Raw genomic sequence first — 13,125 nt, forward strand, 5'->3', positions numbered from 1 at the left:
CGGATATAATAAGGAGAGACAGAGAGAGAGAGAGAGAGAGAGAGAGAGAGAGAGAGAGAGAGAGAGAGAGAGAAAACCGAAGAAAAATATTAAAAGACAACCGACGGAATCTCAAGGATAATTACACGCTAACACGAGACGAGGCGCAGTTATTTTTCTTTTTTTTTTTTCTTCTCCTTTTTCTCCTTGCGCGCGCGAAACGACAGAGCTCGTTCGGTAACGAATCATACGAAACGTTTCTCTTCTAACCGAGGTTAAATTATTTACGAAGTTTCTCGTACGCTTTTGCACATGTGTCTCTGCAAGGACGTTTCAATAAGCAACGCAATATGCTTCGAGAGAATAATACTGTTTAATATCGTTTCTGAAAAAGAGATAATTATGGGAATGTATAATTTGTTAATAAGAATTTCAAATGAAATACATAGAACGATATATACCTAGAAATATATGTACAAATGTCTCTATACATGATACATACATACGTACATACATACATATACAAAGAATGATGGGAAGAGCGGTTCAAAAAAGAACCGTCAATGTGTCTCGTGTGTGAACGAAGTACTTACTACCGGCCGCTGACTAAACGCGAGCATGAATGAATCCGAGTAAGCGAGCCGCCGCGATTGAAGAAAGGAAACGGCCCTGGCTCGCTCGGCTAACATCGGCCGTACTCGGCTACGTTCGGTCTCGAGCCGCCGCAATACGTCGCGCGCCTCGGGCTTCTCCACGGGAGAATTCATTCATAAAACTGGCGAAGACCGAGTAACTGAATGGTGGGGGGTTGCGAGTCAAGTGTGTCTCCCCCACCACTTCTTCTTTCTTTCTCTTTCTTTCTCTCTGTTTCTCAGCCGTTCTAACTTCTCTCTCTCTCTCTCTCTCTCTCTCTCTCTCTCTCTCTCTCTCTCTCTCTCTCTCTCTCTCCCCTTACTCAATGATGCCCTTCGTCTTATTAATTTCCCTCTTCCAGTCGTCTTCCGGAGATATTTGATTTTTTCAATCACAATAATACATATATAGATATATATATACATATGTATGTATGTATATATACATATATAATTATTAATGAAACTTGTGTTAAAAATTACGTTCATACATTATCATATAATTTTATAACGATATATGACACATACGTAATAAGCAGAAAAAGAGAGAAACAATATATATACTTATATGTAAATATTTAATGAGCAAAAAAAAAATAAGCGTCTTGCGAGTTAATTTATCAAAATCCTCGCATAATCGCGAGCTTACTATGTCTTCTTAGGAGAAAAAAAAATAATAAAAGAAAGAAAGGAAGGAAGGAAGGAAGCCGTCCGTTGCTCTCCACGTGCGTCTCCCTCGCATATGCATCTCTCTCTCTCTCTCTCTCTCTCTCTCTCTCTCTCTCTCTCTCCCTCTTCCTCCCTCTTCCTCTCTCTCCCTCCCACCTATACATAGACACACAGACACACGCTTCTTTTTCTTGTCCCTTCGCTCGCGGTACTCCCACCCGAACGTCTTGAACGTCTCTCCTCCTTTCTCCTTCTCCCTCTTAAAATCCTCTCCCCTCCTTGGCAACGCTCGCACGCGCGCCGTACGCGCGCGCGTTCTCCTCTCTATCTTCTCGTAGCAGCCACGGTGCTTTGCTTCGCGAACGGACGAGCGTCTCCGACTCTTTTCCGTCTCTGTTTTATAAAGGCGACGCGGATCGCGACGGTGAATTAACCGAGAGAAATATATATATACATATATATTGTATATATATATATATATATATATATATATATATCGTAACGTTCCTGTGATAATCTTGTCTCGATTGGATAAAAAAGGAAGAACAAAAAATATCGTGACGAAGTCGAGAGGAACCGAATTCGCCCTCCCCACCCCTTACCAGTGGTCATCGTCATCGTCGTTCTCATCGTCATCGTCGTTCTCATCGTCATCGTCGTCATCATCGTCGTCGTCGTCGTCGTTGTCTTCATTGTCGTTGTCATCGTCGTTGTCGTCGCCGTGTACTTTGATGCGCGAGTGCGCGAGTGTGCATGAGCCCACCCCCACCCACCCCCTCGTATTCCCCTTCTTCTTCCTCTTCCTTTTCTTCCTCCTCCTCTTCCTCCTCTTCCTCCTCCTCCTCCTCCTCTTCTTCTTCTTTATCTTCTTCTCCTCTTCCTCCTCCTCCTTCCTCTTCTCCTACGCGGATCGTCACGTTCACGCCGTATTTTAGGCGGCGATTCATATTTTCGTCCACGCTAGCTCTGTCTCTCCGTCCTTCTTCCTCTTTCTCAGTGGCCTATTGCGCAAGCAGGTAGTCGGAAATAGCACCGTAGCTCGCGGTTATGAATTGATAGCAAACACATGCTGGACACGACTGTGAGCTTCTCCACCACCTCTGCTATCACTTTCTTCTTCTTCTTCTTCTTCTTTTCGTCATCTTCGTCATCGTCGTCATTTTCAAAGACACAGTCGAGTCGTGGAGAACGGCATCGAACGATATTCTCTTTTTCTTCTTCTTCTCGTTCTTCTTCTTCTTCTTCTTCTTCTTCATGATATAATTCTCGAAGTTTATATCTTTCAATCTCTTTCGTACGAGAATGCGTCTTTTCGAGTGTCGTCGTCATCGTTATCGTGGAGTCAAACTGTTCGTCGTTGTTCTCGTCGAAGGTGACTTTTTGCGAAGGAAGGTCTCGTCGCGGGGCAGATCTGAACGACTGCCGACCGCGCACGTGCACCGCCATCATCGATATTCGGCCTAATGACAGTATCTCGGGGTTCGTGCATGTTCGCCGATTATACGAGGACGACGGCACACATGTACGTGGACTACGCTACTACGGACGCATACGTCGGAATGGGAATCAAGGCCATGAAGTCGTATGGCAGGCCGAGAGGTACGTTCTCTATATAACTGCGCCTAAATCGAACTTTCGTGCATAAGTATATGTGTATATATATATATGTGTGTGTGCGTATACGTGTGCGTATGCATGCGTATATATACACAATATATATGTATATAAATGTATATGTGCGTGTGTATGAATTTACGCATTTACCCGTTGGAAAACGAAAAGTATCGCGCGTATGTGGGCGCGACATATGACGCGAAATATTTCTCAATTTAAATCGACCGTGTCGATTTCATTTGACGTTTAATCGTTCCTAACAACAATCTTTCCTTTTTCCCTTTCTTTACTCAATTCCCTCGTAGCACGTTTCGCCCTCTAAATGTTAACTCTGACTTTGACATTGGATACGGTGCAATCGTTTCTACTTGCTGCAGATTAACGCGACGAGAAAATACGTTAATTCGTATCTATGTATCTATGTATATATGTATGTACGTATGTAGTATGTACTTATGTATGCATATATATGTATACACATATATATGCATGTGTATGTATATATATATATATATATATATATATATATATATATGTAACGCATGGACGTGACTACTCGCTGACAGCTCGGCAGAGAGATGTCAATGACGCCACGCTATTACTACTATTACTACTACTATTACTACTACCAGTCGTTTCCTGTACCAAAGAGAGAAAGAGAGAGAAAGAGTAAGAGAGAGAAAGAGAGAGAGAGAGAGAGAGAGAGAGAGAGAGAGACGCTTCCATAAGTAGAGTATACCTCTACTCTCGCAAACTCATCCGCGAACTCTCCGAGCTTCCCCAGCACACCGATCGAGCGATCGAGCACCGAAGCTTCCTGCCAACCGGTTTGAGGGAATGGCTCGATCCGTTTTCTTCGTACATAGATATTGCGGTCGAAGACGGAATCCGAGCGCCGACTCGATTCCTTCCTCTTACTCGACTCGAGTAAACCTTAACTTTCCAACTTCTACTATTCTCCTCTCCGTACACTACTACTTTGCTATCGTATTTCTTTAAAATCCCAACAATATCTTTCTTCCCCCCTAAGAAAATTAACAATTCGTGATATCGTTCTGTTTAAATGAATATTAATATTTAACGATTAAATAGATATATTTACCTGATGCAAACTTATCCAAATGTGTGTATATATATATATATATATATATATACACACATGTAATGATCGATTAAACGATTTTATTAATATATTATACGTTCTTATATTATTCGTTAGAAACATACCGAAGTAGGAACGTAAAAGCTCTCTCGTTCGTGGCGAAACGATAAACGATGCGATTCGTCGTAATCGCATACTTTATCTGGCACGCTGAGAGTAACGGCTAATCAGCCATGGCACGATAATTGGCCTACGGTCCAACGGCAATATCGTTGAGTGAGTGAGAGAGAAAGAGAGACAGAGAAAGATAGAAAGAAAGAAAGAAAGAAAGAAAGAGAGAGAGAGAGGCTTACATCGTTGAACAGACGACGATGACGACGATGACGATGACGACAACGACGACGACGACGACGACGAACCAATGCAAGTCGCTGCTAATGTTCGTATTGGTAGCACCACCTCAGGAAGTCGGCATGCCGTGCACCATTCCATTATCATCGAACACACTCCGTTTCTAAAGCGTATCTCGGCGAAACACGCGGTTTCTTGATAATCACCGGCCAACAATGGCGCTACCACTTGTTGCTGCTCAAGCTTATCGCCACGGCCGACTCCTCCTATCGCCTAAAGCCTCACCCTTCACCCTCCTCTTTCCCTCTCTTTCTCTTTTAATGTATTACTTCGAAAGAGAGGATCACGAGAAAAAAAACTTGTTCTCCTCCTAAATCGGATTTATTTCTATATTCCGGATATTGGAATATTATTTCGTATTTAAATATATGTATATATGTATTGTACATCTCTATAGTATTTATATATATATATATATGTATATGCGTGTATGTATATGTATATTTATATGTACTCTAATATATTTTAGTATTCTAATCAATAATACATATTTTATAGATACGTCTACGTTCATGATATAAAATAAATCAAAATATCTTCGTTTTACTTTTCCTCTCTCTTTCTCTCTCTTTTTTTCTCTATCTATCTCTCTGTCTCTCTGTCTCTATCTATCTATCTATCTATCTATAATTTTTTTTAATTAATATTCAGATAACTTGTCAGTATTAATTTTATTCAATTATTCTTACTGAGAAGGGAAGTCCTTGGACGTTAAGTCCTCCTCTTTGCTCGGTTACGTTCTTATCTCAGGGAAGCATGTGGTTTTTCTTGATAGTCGTGAACGCGTCGTTATCGGCTCGACCTGTGGCAAAAACTTCTGCTCCTCCTCCTCCTCCTCCTCCTCCTCCTCCTCCTCCTCCCTCCAAAGTTCTTCCTATCTGCCCTTAAAGCTTAACACGGACGATCTCTGTTGTACCATGTATATACAATGATATGTATCCTTAATATTTCCTAATCTTTTTGTTTTCTTTTTTCCTTTCTTTCTTTTTAGTCAATCTCGACTAAATAAAAATAACAAAAAATATAGAATATCTATGCGGTCTTATAAAATTTTTCTCATTAATTTCTTTACAAAAAAAAAAAGAGAAAGAGAGAGAGAGAGAGAGAGAGAAAGAAAAAAAGATATATAATCTCGTCTTTTAATTACGAAAGAAAAGAAAAAAGAAATGCGTACGTAATGCGAAACGATTTAATATCTTTCGCGAATAGAAAAAGAACCCTATCCATCTGAATTCTGTTTAACGAATGAAGACGGGCCTTTTACGGTAATCGCCGAACGATGCAACAGGTGTACAAATACGTTCCCTAACAACAAGCGGACCTGCTTGAACGCGGGGTGCAAGGTAAGCCGCCACACAGTAGGGCGCTTTGCACCGTGCACGGCTTCTTAATGCACACGCAACGAGCTCGAGTGGCCGAGCGCAAATCGCTCTTGCAAGTGGATCGCTTTTAAAACGTTACCTCGAATTCCTACAACTCGTTTCGTGGAGAGAAAGAGAGAGAGAGAGAGAGCTCTTCTGCTCGAATGAGTACAGAAAATATATTACTTTGAAACTATCTTCCAACTAACGTTTGAATATATTTTCTTGTCATTTCTTTCTTTCTTTTTTCTATTTATTTATTATATATATATATCACGTTAACATGTAATAAACAAATTATATATTAATAAATATATATATATATATATTTATTGAATTATAAAAATAGAGATAAACGATTAATATAATATATACCTATTCGGAAAAGAGAGACAAAAGAAATAAGGAAAGTATAATCGAATTAAGAAGAACTTTGAAAACATTTTGATGCAAGGACTAGCTCGTTCGCGACAGCTGCAGCGTTCGTTTGGCTGCTGTGAGTTTATAGAGAAAGAGGAGAATAAGAGGAGAAGGAAAGAGAGAAGACGATGGTGGCACGTGTCCTACGTCCGTTAAGCTTGTCGAGGGGTAGGAACCCACTTTAACTGGTGAAAGAAAATGAGCGGTGTGCCCTTTTGCCTGACTAACGATGCGGTTATTCCGTTGTCTTTTTATCCGCCAATGAGATTACTTGGTACTTTACGTATCAATCAATTTATGCGATAATTAAGACAATCTATTTTTCAAACGAAACTTTGCAACGTTTTAGTATATTATAATAAAATAGTAGAGAGATGGTAAAAATGAATGGATACGTATACCAAGTATGAAAATACATTTACATTTATTATTACTATTGTTATTGTCATTATTATCATCATTATTATTATTATTATTGTTTTTACTGTTATTAGTTTTATATGTTGGATCAAGCTATGTATTAGAATTGGTACGTCTACGTAATGTTTATTGCATTAATCTCATGTAATAAACATTAGATCGATAAAAGAAACGTTTCGTCGGCCTTTTCAATTTATTGCACCGAAAGGCGTTCTTATGAAAGATTAATTAGTAATTACAATGGATCTAACTTAAGTGGATCTAACTCTTTTCTTTTAAAACGTGCCAGTAATAAAATGAATAAAAAAGAAAAAAGAATGGGGGAGAGGAGAGAGAGAGAGAGGGGGGGGGGAGAATAAAAGTCAAACGCGGAGAAAACAAAGTTGACTTTTTTTTAATAGGTATTATTATAACGCTTTAGTTGGAATCGTCTACGAATGGTTTTTTTAAGCGAATTAAGGTTATCGTTTAAAGGGGAATACTTATCTACCGGTATAATTAGTATGGGGTATTTTCAAGTGTGTATATGTGTGGATGCGCTCGAGTACTAAATAACGCAAGGTTATGGAAATTTATGTTGAACGAGAAGACGGGTCAGGTGTCGGCTGGGTCAAGAGTCATATTCGAAGGTGCTTTGCATATTACCATTTCGATTAATTCGACCGATAGTTCAAAGCTCCTTCGATCGAGGCGATGACAACGACGACAACGAACGATTCTTTTCTTTTCTTTTTCTTTTTTTTTTCTTTTTTTTCTTTTCTTTTTTTCTTTTTTAAGAATAAACAAATTCTATCGAAGTATCGTCATACATAAGAAAACAGCAGCTGGCTTATACGTAAGCGTACATGTGTGTATATATTTTACGAATTTCTACAAATTTTATATAATAAATTCCATACTTTTATCGATATCCGTTGTAATCATCGTAATGATCAGAAACGAGTATTTCATTTCGTTTAATATTACTCCCAACGAATTTAATTACGTTATTACATCTTTATAGAGTCAACGTTCTACGAGACTTGGATATAATACAATCTAACGAAAAATATACATATTAAAAAAAAAAAAAAAAAAAAAAAAGAAGAAACGAACGAACGAAAAAACGAACGAAGGAAGTTATTAAAATATCGTATGATAATCACGAATAACTATTGTTATTATTAATATTACTATTATTATTATTATTATTATTATTATTATTATTTGAAGAACGTACGAAAGAAATTCAAAGACGTGACATAACGAGTGTGAACGTAATCGAAATAAAATATATATATATATATATATATATATATATGTATATATATATGTATATCGAGAAGAGTCGCACGAGCCGATAAAGTAGCCATACGTTCCTTAAATGGTGCGGTTTTGCGCGCGCGTTAAATATTATAGATACTTACTTTGTAAATGTATATGTGTGTATGCTCCTCATCGTCGTCGTCGTCGTCGTCTTCTTCGTTGTCGTTGTTGTCGTCGTCGTTGTCGTCGTCGTCGTCGTCTTCTTCGTCGTCGTAGTCGTTGTGGACGACGGGTACGCATGATTGACCGCATGAGCGGTCGCGTAGCGCATGCTTAATGGACTTTTGCCACCGTGATTCCTCGACGAAACGTGCTTTTGTGGATAACGTAATAACAATTCTTCTCTTTCTCGCGATTTCTTTCAAACGGTCGTGTCTCAATGTTTCCTTTTTTTCTCTCTCTCTCTCTCTCTCTACGTTTTCTTCTACTACGTATGGTCGATGCGTACGTTTCTATCGTTAACATTGTTTATTTTGCTTTCTTATTTATTTATTTTTTTTTAATTCTATGAACCACGACTAGGATTTGTATAAAGTAAATACGTATACGACGTGAAGACGTCGTCATTCGTTAAATGAAAACAAAAAAAAAAAAGAAAGAGAAAATAAGAGAGAGAGAGAGAGAGAGAGAGTTAATAAATATATGACGTAGCTTTAACATAATTTTCATTATTAATTAACCCGCGAAGAAAAGTCTCTTATCTGTTTTATTTTAAAGAGCAAGAGAACAAATCTTTATGTATAATCGTATCATTGATTAATACATTAGTTTATTAAATACAAATTTTCTATGGAAGTATGCAGTTTATAAGAAAGTTAAGACCAACGATCGAACACGGACTATATAAAATTGACAGAAATACGCCATAAGGTGCCACGCCATTTGCCATGGTGCGTATGGCGCATAGAGTGCTTCAAAGTATATACATAGATATATATATATATATATATATATATATATATATATATACATATATGGGAAAAGAGAAGTAGAAGAAGAAGAAGAAGAAGAAGAAGAAGAAGAAGAAGAAGAAAAGACAGAGACGAGAATATGCACCTGCACCTGCCTTTACCAGTTGTATCCCTCTTTTACGACGATGCTATCTAGGATGGTGCCCCTGGCCGCTGGCGCTGACGCCACCGCTACGACACCTGACGCACGCTCACACACACAAACACACGTATACGTACACGTATACATATCCATTTACATATACACATATACTTGCCCTCCTCTCTCTCTCTCTCTCTCTCTCCTTTCGTGTATGCATTCGCGAGAAATACCATTAACTTGCCCTCTCGCGCGCGAAAGAGAGTCTCTTTCTCTTACCATGACGCATTCACCATGATTCTCACTTTCCATAGGGAACGATTTATAAAAATATATTTCTTAACAATACGTCCTTGAGTAATGACACGAGATTCTCTTACGTAAGATATACTTGCAATATATATATATATATATATATATATATATATATATTATAAAAAAAAGGAAGAAAAAGAATGTTAAATATCTCTATTATTTGAACCGGTGATTATGAAAGTGATCGAAGTTAAATATTTTTCGTTTCGAACGTTTGGATAAGGAGAAAAGAAGTTCTCTTTTTTTTTTCTTTCTTTTCTTTTCTTTTTTTTTTTTTTTTTTCGTAACCAGACGAACCAAAAAAAGTAAATTTATTTTCCAAGAAAATAATTCTTTCACGCGTAATAATTGTTGTCGATTTTGAGTTAGGTGCAATAAGAAACATGTCCCTTGATATCTCGAACAAATCAGATCATCTTGATAATATATCGGCATATTAGATTATATTTATATTCGGGCGATAAAGTATGTATTCCATTTATATTACACGGAATCGTATTAGTATATATATTACCTTTCTTTTTTACATACTGTGTTACAGATATACCGGCACAAGTGCCGCCATTAACGCCTGGTACCAACAAAAAAATGACAGAGGCCCTAGAGGCCTCTTTCGCTTCTTGGGAGAAGGAACGAGTACGTCTAAATATAACGAAAGGTTAGTCTCTATATATCTTCTTCTTTCTTAAATGCAAATGAATAACCTAAGTAAAATACTATAAAAACCGCACACAATTATCATTTATAAACTATCATTATTATTACTCTTCTTTTCCTTTTTTCGATATTTACAATAAGAAAATATGAACAAGAGCGTGACTAACTAATTTGATCGAATAACAGTATTCTTTAATTTCGTTGTTTTCGCGTCGATCGTTTGCCTTGATATTCGACATTCGTCCAACAATATATATAAAAAAAAAAAAATAGAGAAAAAGAGAGGAAAAAAAGAAGAACAAAAAAAAAAGAACGAAGAGAACGAAAATCATGAAAGTGATGGATACGCGCGAAAGAACTCTTCTACTACTACTACTACTACTACTACTACTACTACTATTATTACTACTACATAGACATTACTTGTATTATTGTATAGAGATAAATACATACGTCTTTCTACGTGTGGCGTATATATAATATATATGTAGGTACGTTATACTGGTAGATAGATCGCGTGCGACGCCCGCACTTAGGCACGATGTAATGTGATGTGCGACGAGCCGACGATGTGCAGGAATTGTGAATGTGATGTTGATGGTTCTCTGATGGGGAGCCGATGCCACACATCCGGTATGCGCATTCAGAGCCACGCGGGTGTGACGTTACTTCCGGTCTACATGCCCCGGAGTTCGTACCCTCGGGCCAGCAGATCACTTCCATGGTCTGACCTCCGTGAACCAACGATTGCCATTTCAAGCTTGAACTTTGTCTGTCTGCCTTTCTGTCTATTTGTCTGTCTGTCTGTCTGTCTGTCTGTCTGATCGTCTGTACGTCTGTCTGGCTCTCTCTCTTTCTCTCTCTCTTTTTTTGTTTATCTATGTTTATCTATTCGTCCTTCTCTGTCTGTGTTGTGTCCTTCGTGTTAACACGAACTTTCGTCGATCCTTTAGAACGATTTAAAAGTTCCTTTTTTTCGACCTCGTAGTTTTTAATTAATTTGAGGAAAAGTGAATTGATCTTAAAAATTTCGGAGTCTCGAGAAATGTATATATATATATATATATATGGTAATTCATACGATTGATCTTTAATAGTTATCAAGAAAATTTGTTGTTTCCATATTTTGATTAAACAGTACACGTGTTTGAATAAATCAAAAATATTATAAAATATTTTCCCTATTTCGTCGTAACGATAAACATTAACATTTCTGTTTTAATTATATAAATTATTCATTCGAGTGTTCGAATAATTTTAACGTTGATTAATACTATCATAATGTATTTTCTTTGTCGTTCCGTATTCACACTTTTTCATCTTTTTTTTTTTCTTTTTTTTTTTTTTTTTTTTATAGGAAACAAAGGAAACATGTTATGGCAAAGATAAAGTGCGTTTGTACAACAGGTACATAAAAGTTCCTACCCACCTGCGTTGGTGGACCTTCCTAAATCAACTAACCGAGATCATCGTGGTCCTGTCTTTTGGAAAAACTTTGATTTTCACAAATCTTTCTCTCCGTAGAACGTATACATACATGCCTGTGTACTTTTTCGGTTATCGTTGTTTGATTATCCAATAATAACGTTTTATATATTATTTATTTTCGACTTTCGTATTTTCTAAATAAGCGTCGCGTCGTCATCATTACATATCATTATTATATTATATACTTACTTATATAATATATCAATATAACATATTAATACGATACTTATATACATACATACATATATATATATAAAAATCGAGCGAACGATTCAAAGAATTTATATTATCGAAAACCTTACGTGTGCGCACTCGAAACTCTGAACAATGAGATCTTACTCGTATGGAAGACGAGGGACGACTGAGAGGTAGAGGAGAAATGAAGGAGAAAAAGTGAGAGTAAAAGAGAGAGAGAGAGAAGAGAGAGTCTGTTAACAATACTGACAAGGAATAAGTTGTGTAAACATCGGCACGATCCTCAAACATCGGCGGTCGCTTTGATGGCGGTATGCCGTTAGACACGCTCGCCTTGCTCTTTACTCACCTTTTCTATATTTATATTATATTATCGGCCACATCTCTCTCTTTCTCTCTCTCAATGTATGCGCGAAAGTATCTCATCGTTTTCTACGAATCTCAATGCTTTTTCTTTATTTCTCTCTCTCTCTCTCTCTCTGTGTCCCTCTCTGTCTCTCTTGTTCGATCGTCGGCTTCCATTCATAAAAAGATGGTTGGTTCTCTCATCACGTAGCTCAAGAAAAGAGAGAGAAAGAGAGGGAGAGAGAAAAGTGTGTATTTCGATCGAAGGAAAGATTTCGATCGTTATAGGTATACCAACTTCGTTCGTGACACGTGAATTTTGTTCCTTTTTTTACCTGGCCGTTTTGTCTCGACTTTGTTAACTCTTCTGAACGTTTACCTTCGCACCTCCTTCTTCGGAGCAAGAGAGAAGGAGATAGAGAGATATATAGAGAGACAGATAGATAGATAGATAGATAGAGAGAGAAAGAAAACGTTCGTTTTCTTTTCCTTTTTTTTCTCTCTTCTTTATTTTATTTTATTTTTCTTTTTAACGTCGTTCTGTTAAACGATCATCACATCGTGCTAAACGATCTCTTAAATGAATATAGCTTTTTCGTTTGAAATGCTTGTAAGCTTTGCGTTAAAACTAATGAATTCTTAATAAGTTCGTTATAAGTTGATAATGAGTTTCTAATTTTCGTTCTTTCTCTCTCTCTCTCTCTCTCTCTCTCTCTCTCTGTCTCTCTTTCGATGAAAATAAAAAGAAATGAAGAGTCAGTTGGTCAGACGTCAACGTGCGGTGTTTCGTTTCGCCGACATCATTTCTGTTTGCATTATGAGCCGAACTGTACTTTTACGTAGGAAGATACCGCGAAACAATGCAAGACGCGCGTGCAAATATGGGCGCGCACTTCAAATGGGACATTCCAATGTTTCTCGGTATTCCTTCTACCCAAAGAGAACTCTATATGGATTTACTATAGCCTCTATGTCTCTTTGTGTTTCTTCTATTAGATTTATAATAAATACATTATTTATAGGAATCTTTAACGACGGTTCGTCGCCGTCGACATTTCTTATAACTTCTTCTTCTTCTTCTTCTTTCTTTTTCTTTTTCTTCTTTCTTTTTGTTTCTTTTTATCGAAACGTCTACTATCGAACTTTAGCAACGTGTACATGG

The 13,125-nt window shown here is 37.3% G+C and overlaps 1 protein-coding gene across 4 annotated transcripts in view; it reads left to right on the plus strand.

Annotated features, from left to right (window-relative positions):
• LOC122634633 (ETS-like protein pointed) overlaps nucleotides 1-13,125 on the plus strand; it is an 82,602-nt gene that overhangs the window by 48,404 nt on the left and 21,073 nt on the right. For 3 of the 4 annotated variants that reach the window (XM_043823758.1, XM_043823759.1, XM_043823757.1), the window contains one exon: nucleotides 9,820-9,936. In XM_043823758.1, the coding sequence (XP_043679693.1) occupies nucleotides 9,820-9,936 (117 nt within the window). Of the gene's footprint in view, nucleotides 1-2,514; nucleotides 2,880-9,819; nucleotides 9,937-13,125 lie in introns of those variants that run through there. The other variant, XM_043823760.1, reaches the window with a different exon arrangement.

Source organism: Vespula pensylvanica, chromosome 15, assembly GCF_014466175.1.
Source record: "Vespula pensylvanica isolate Volc-1 chromosome 15, ASM1446617v1, whole genome shotgun sequence".
Taxonomy (NCBI): domain Eukaryota; kingdom Metazoa; phylum Arthropoda; class Insecta; order Hymenoptera; family Vespidae; genus Vespula; species Vespula pensylvanica.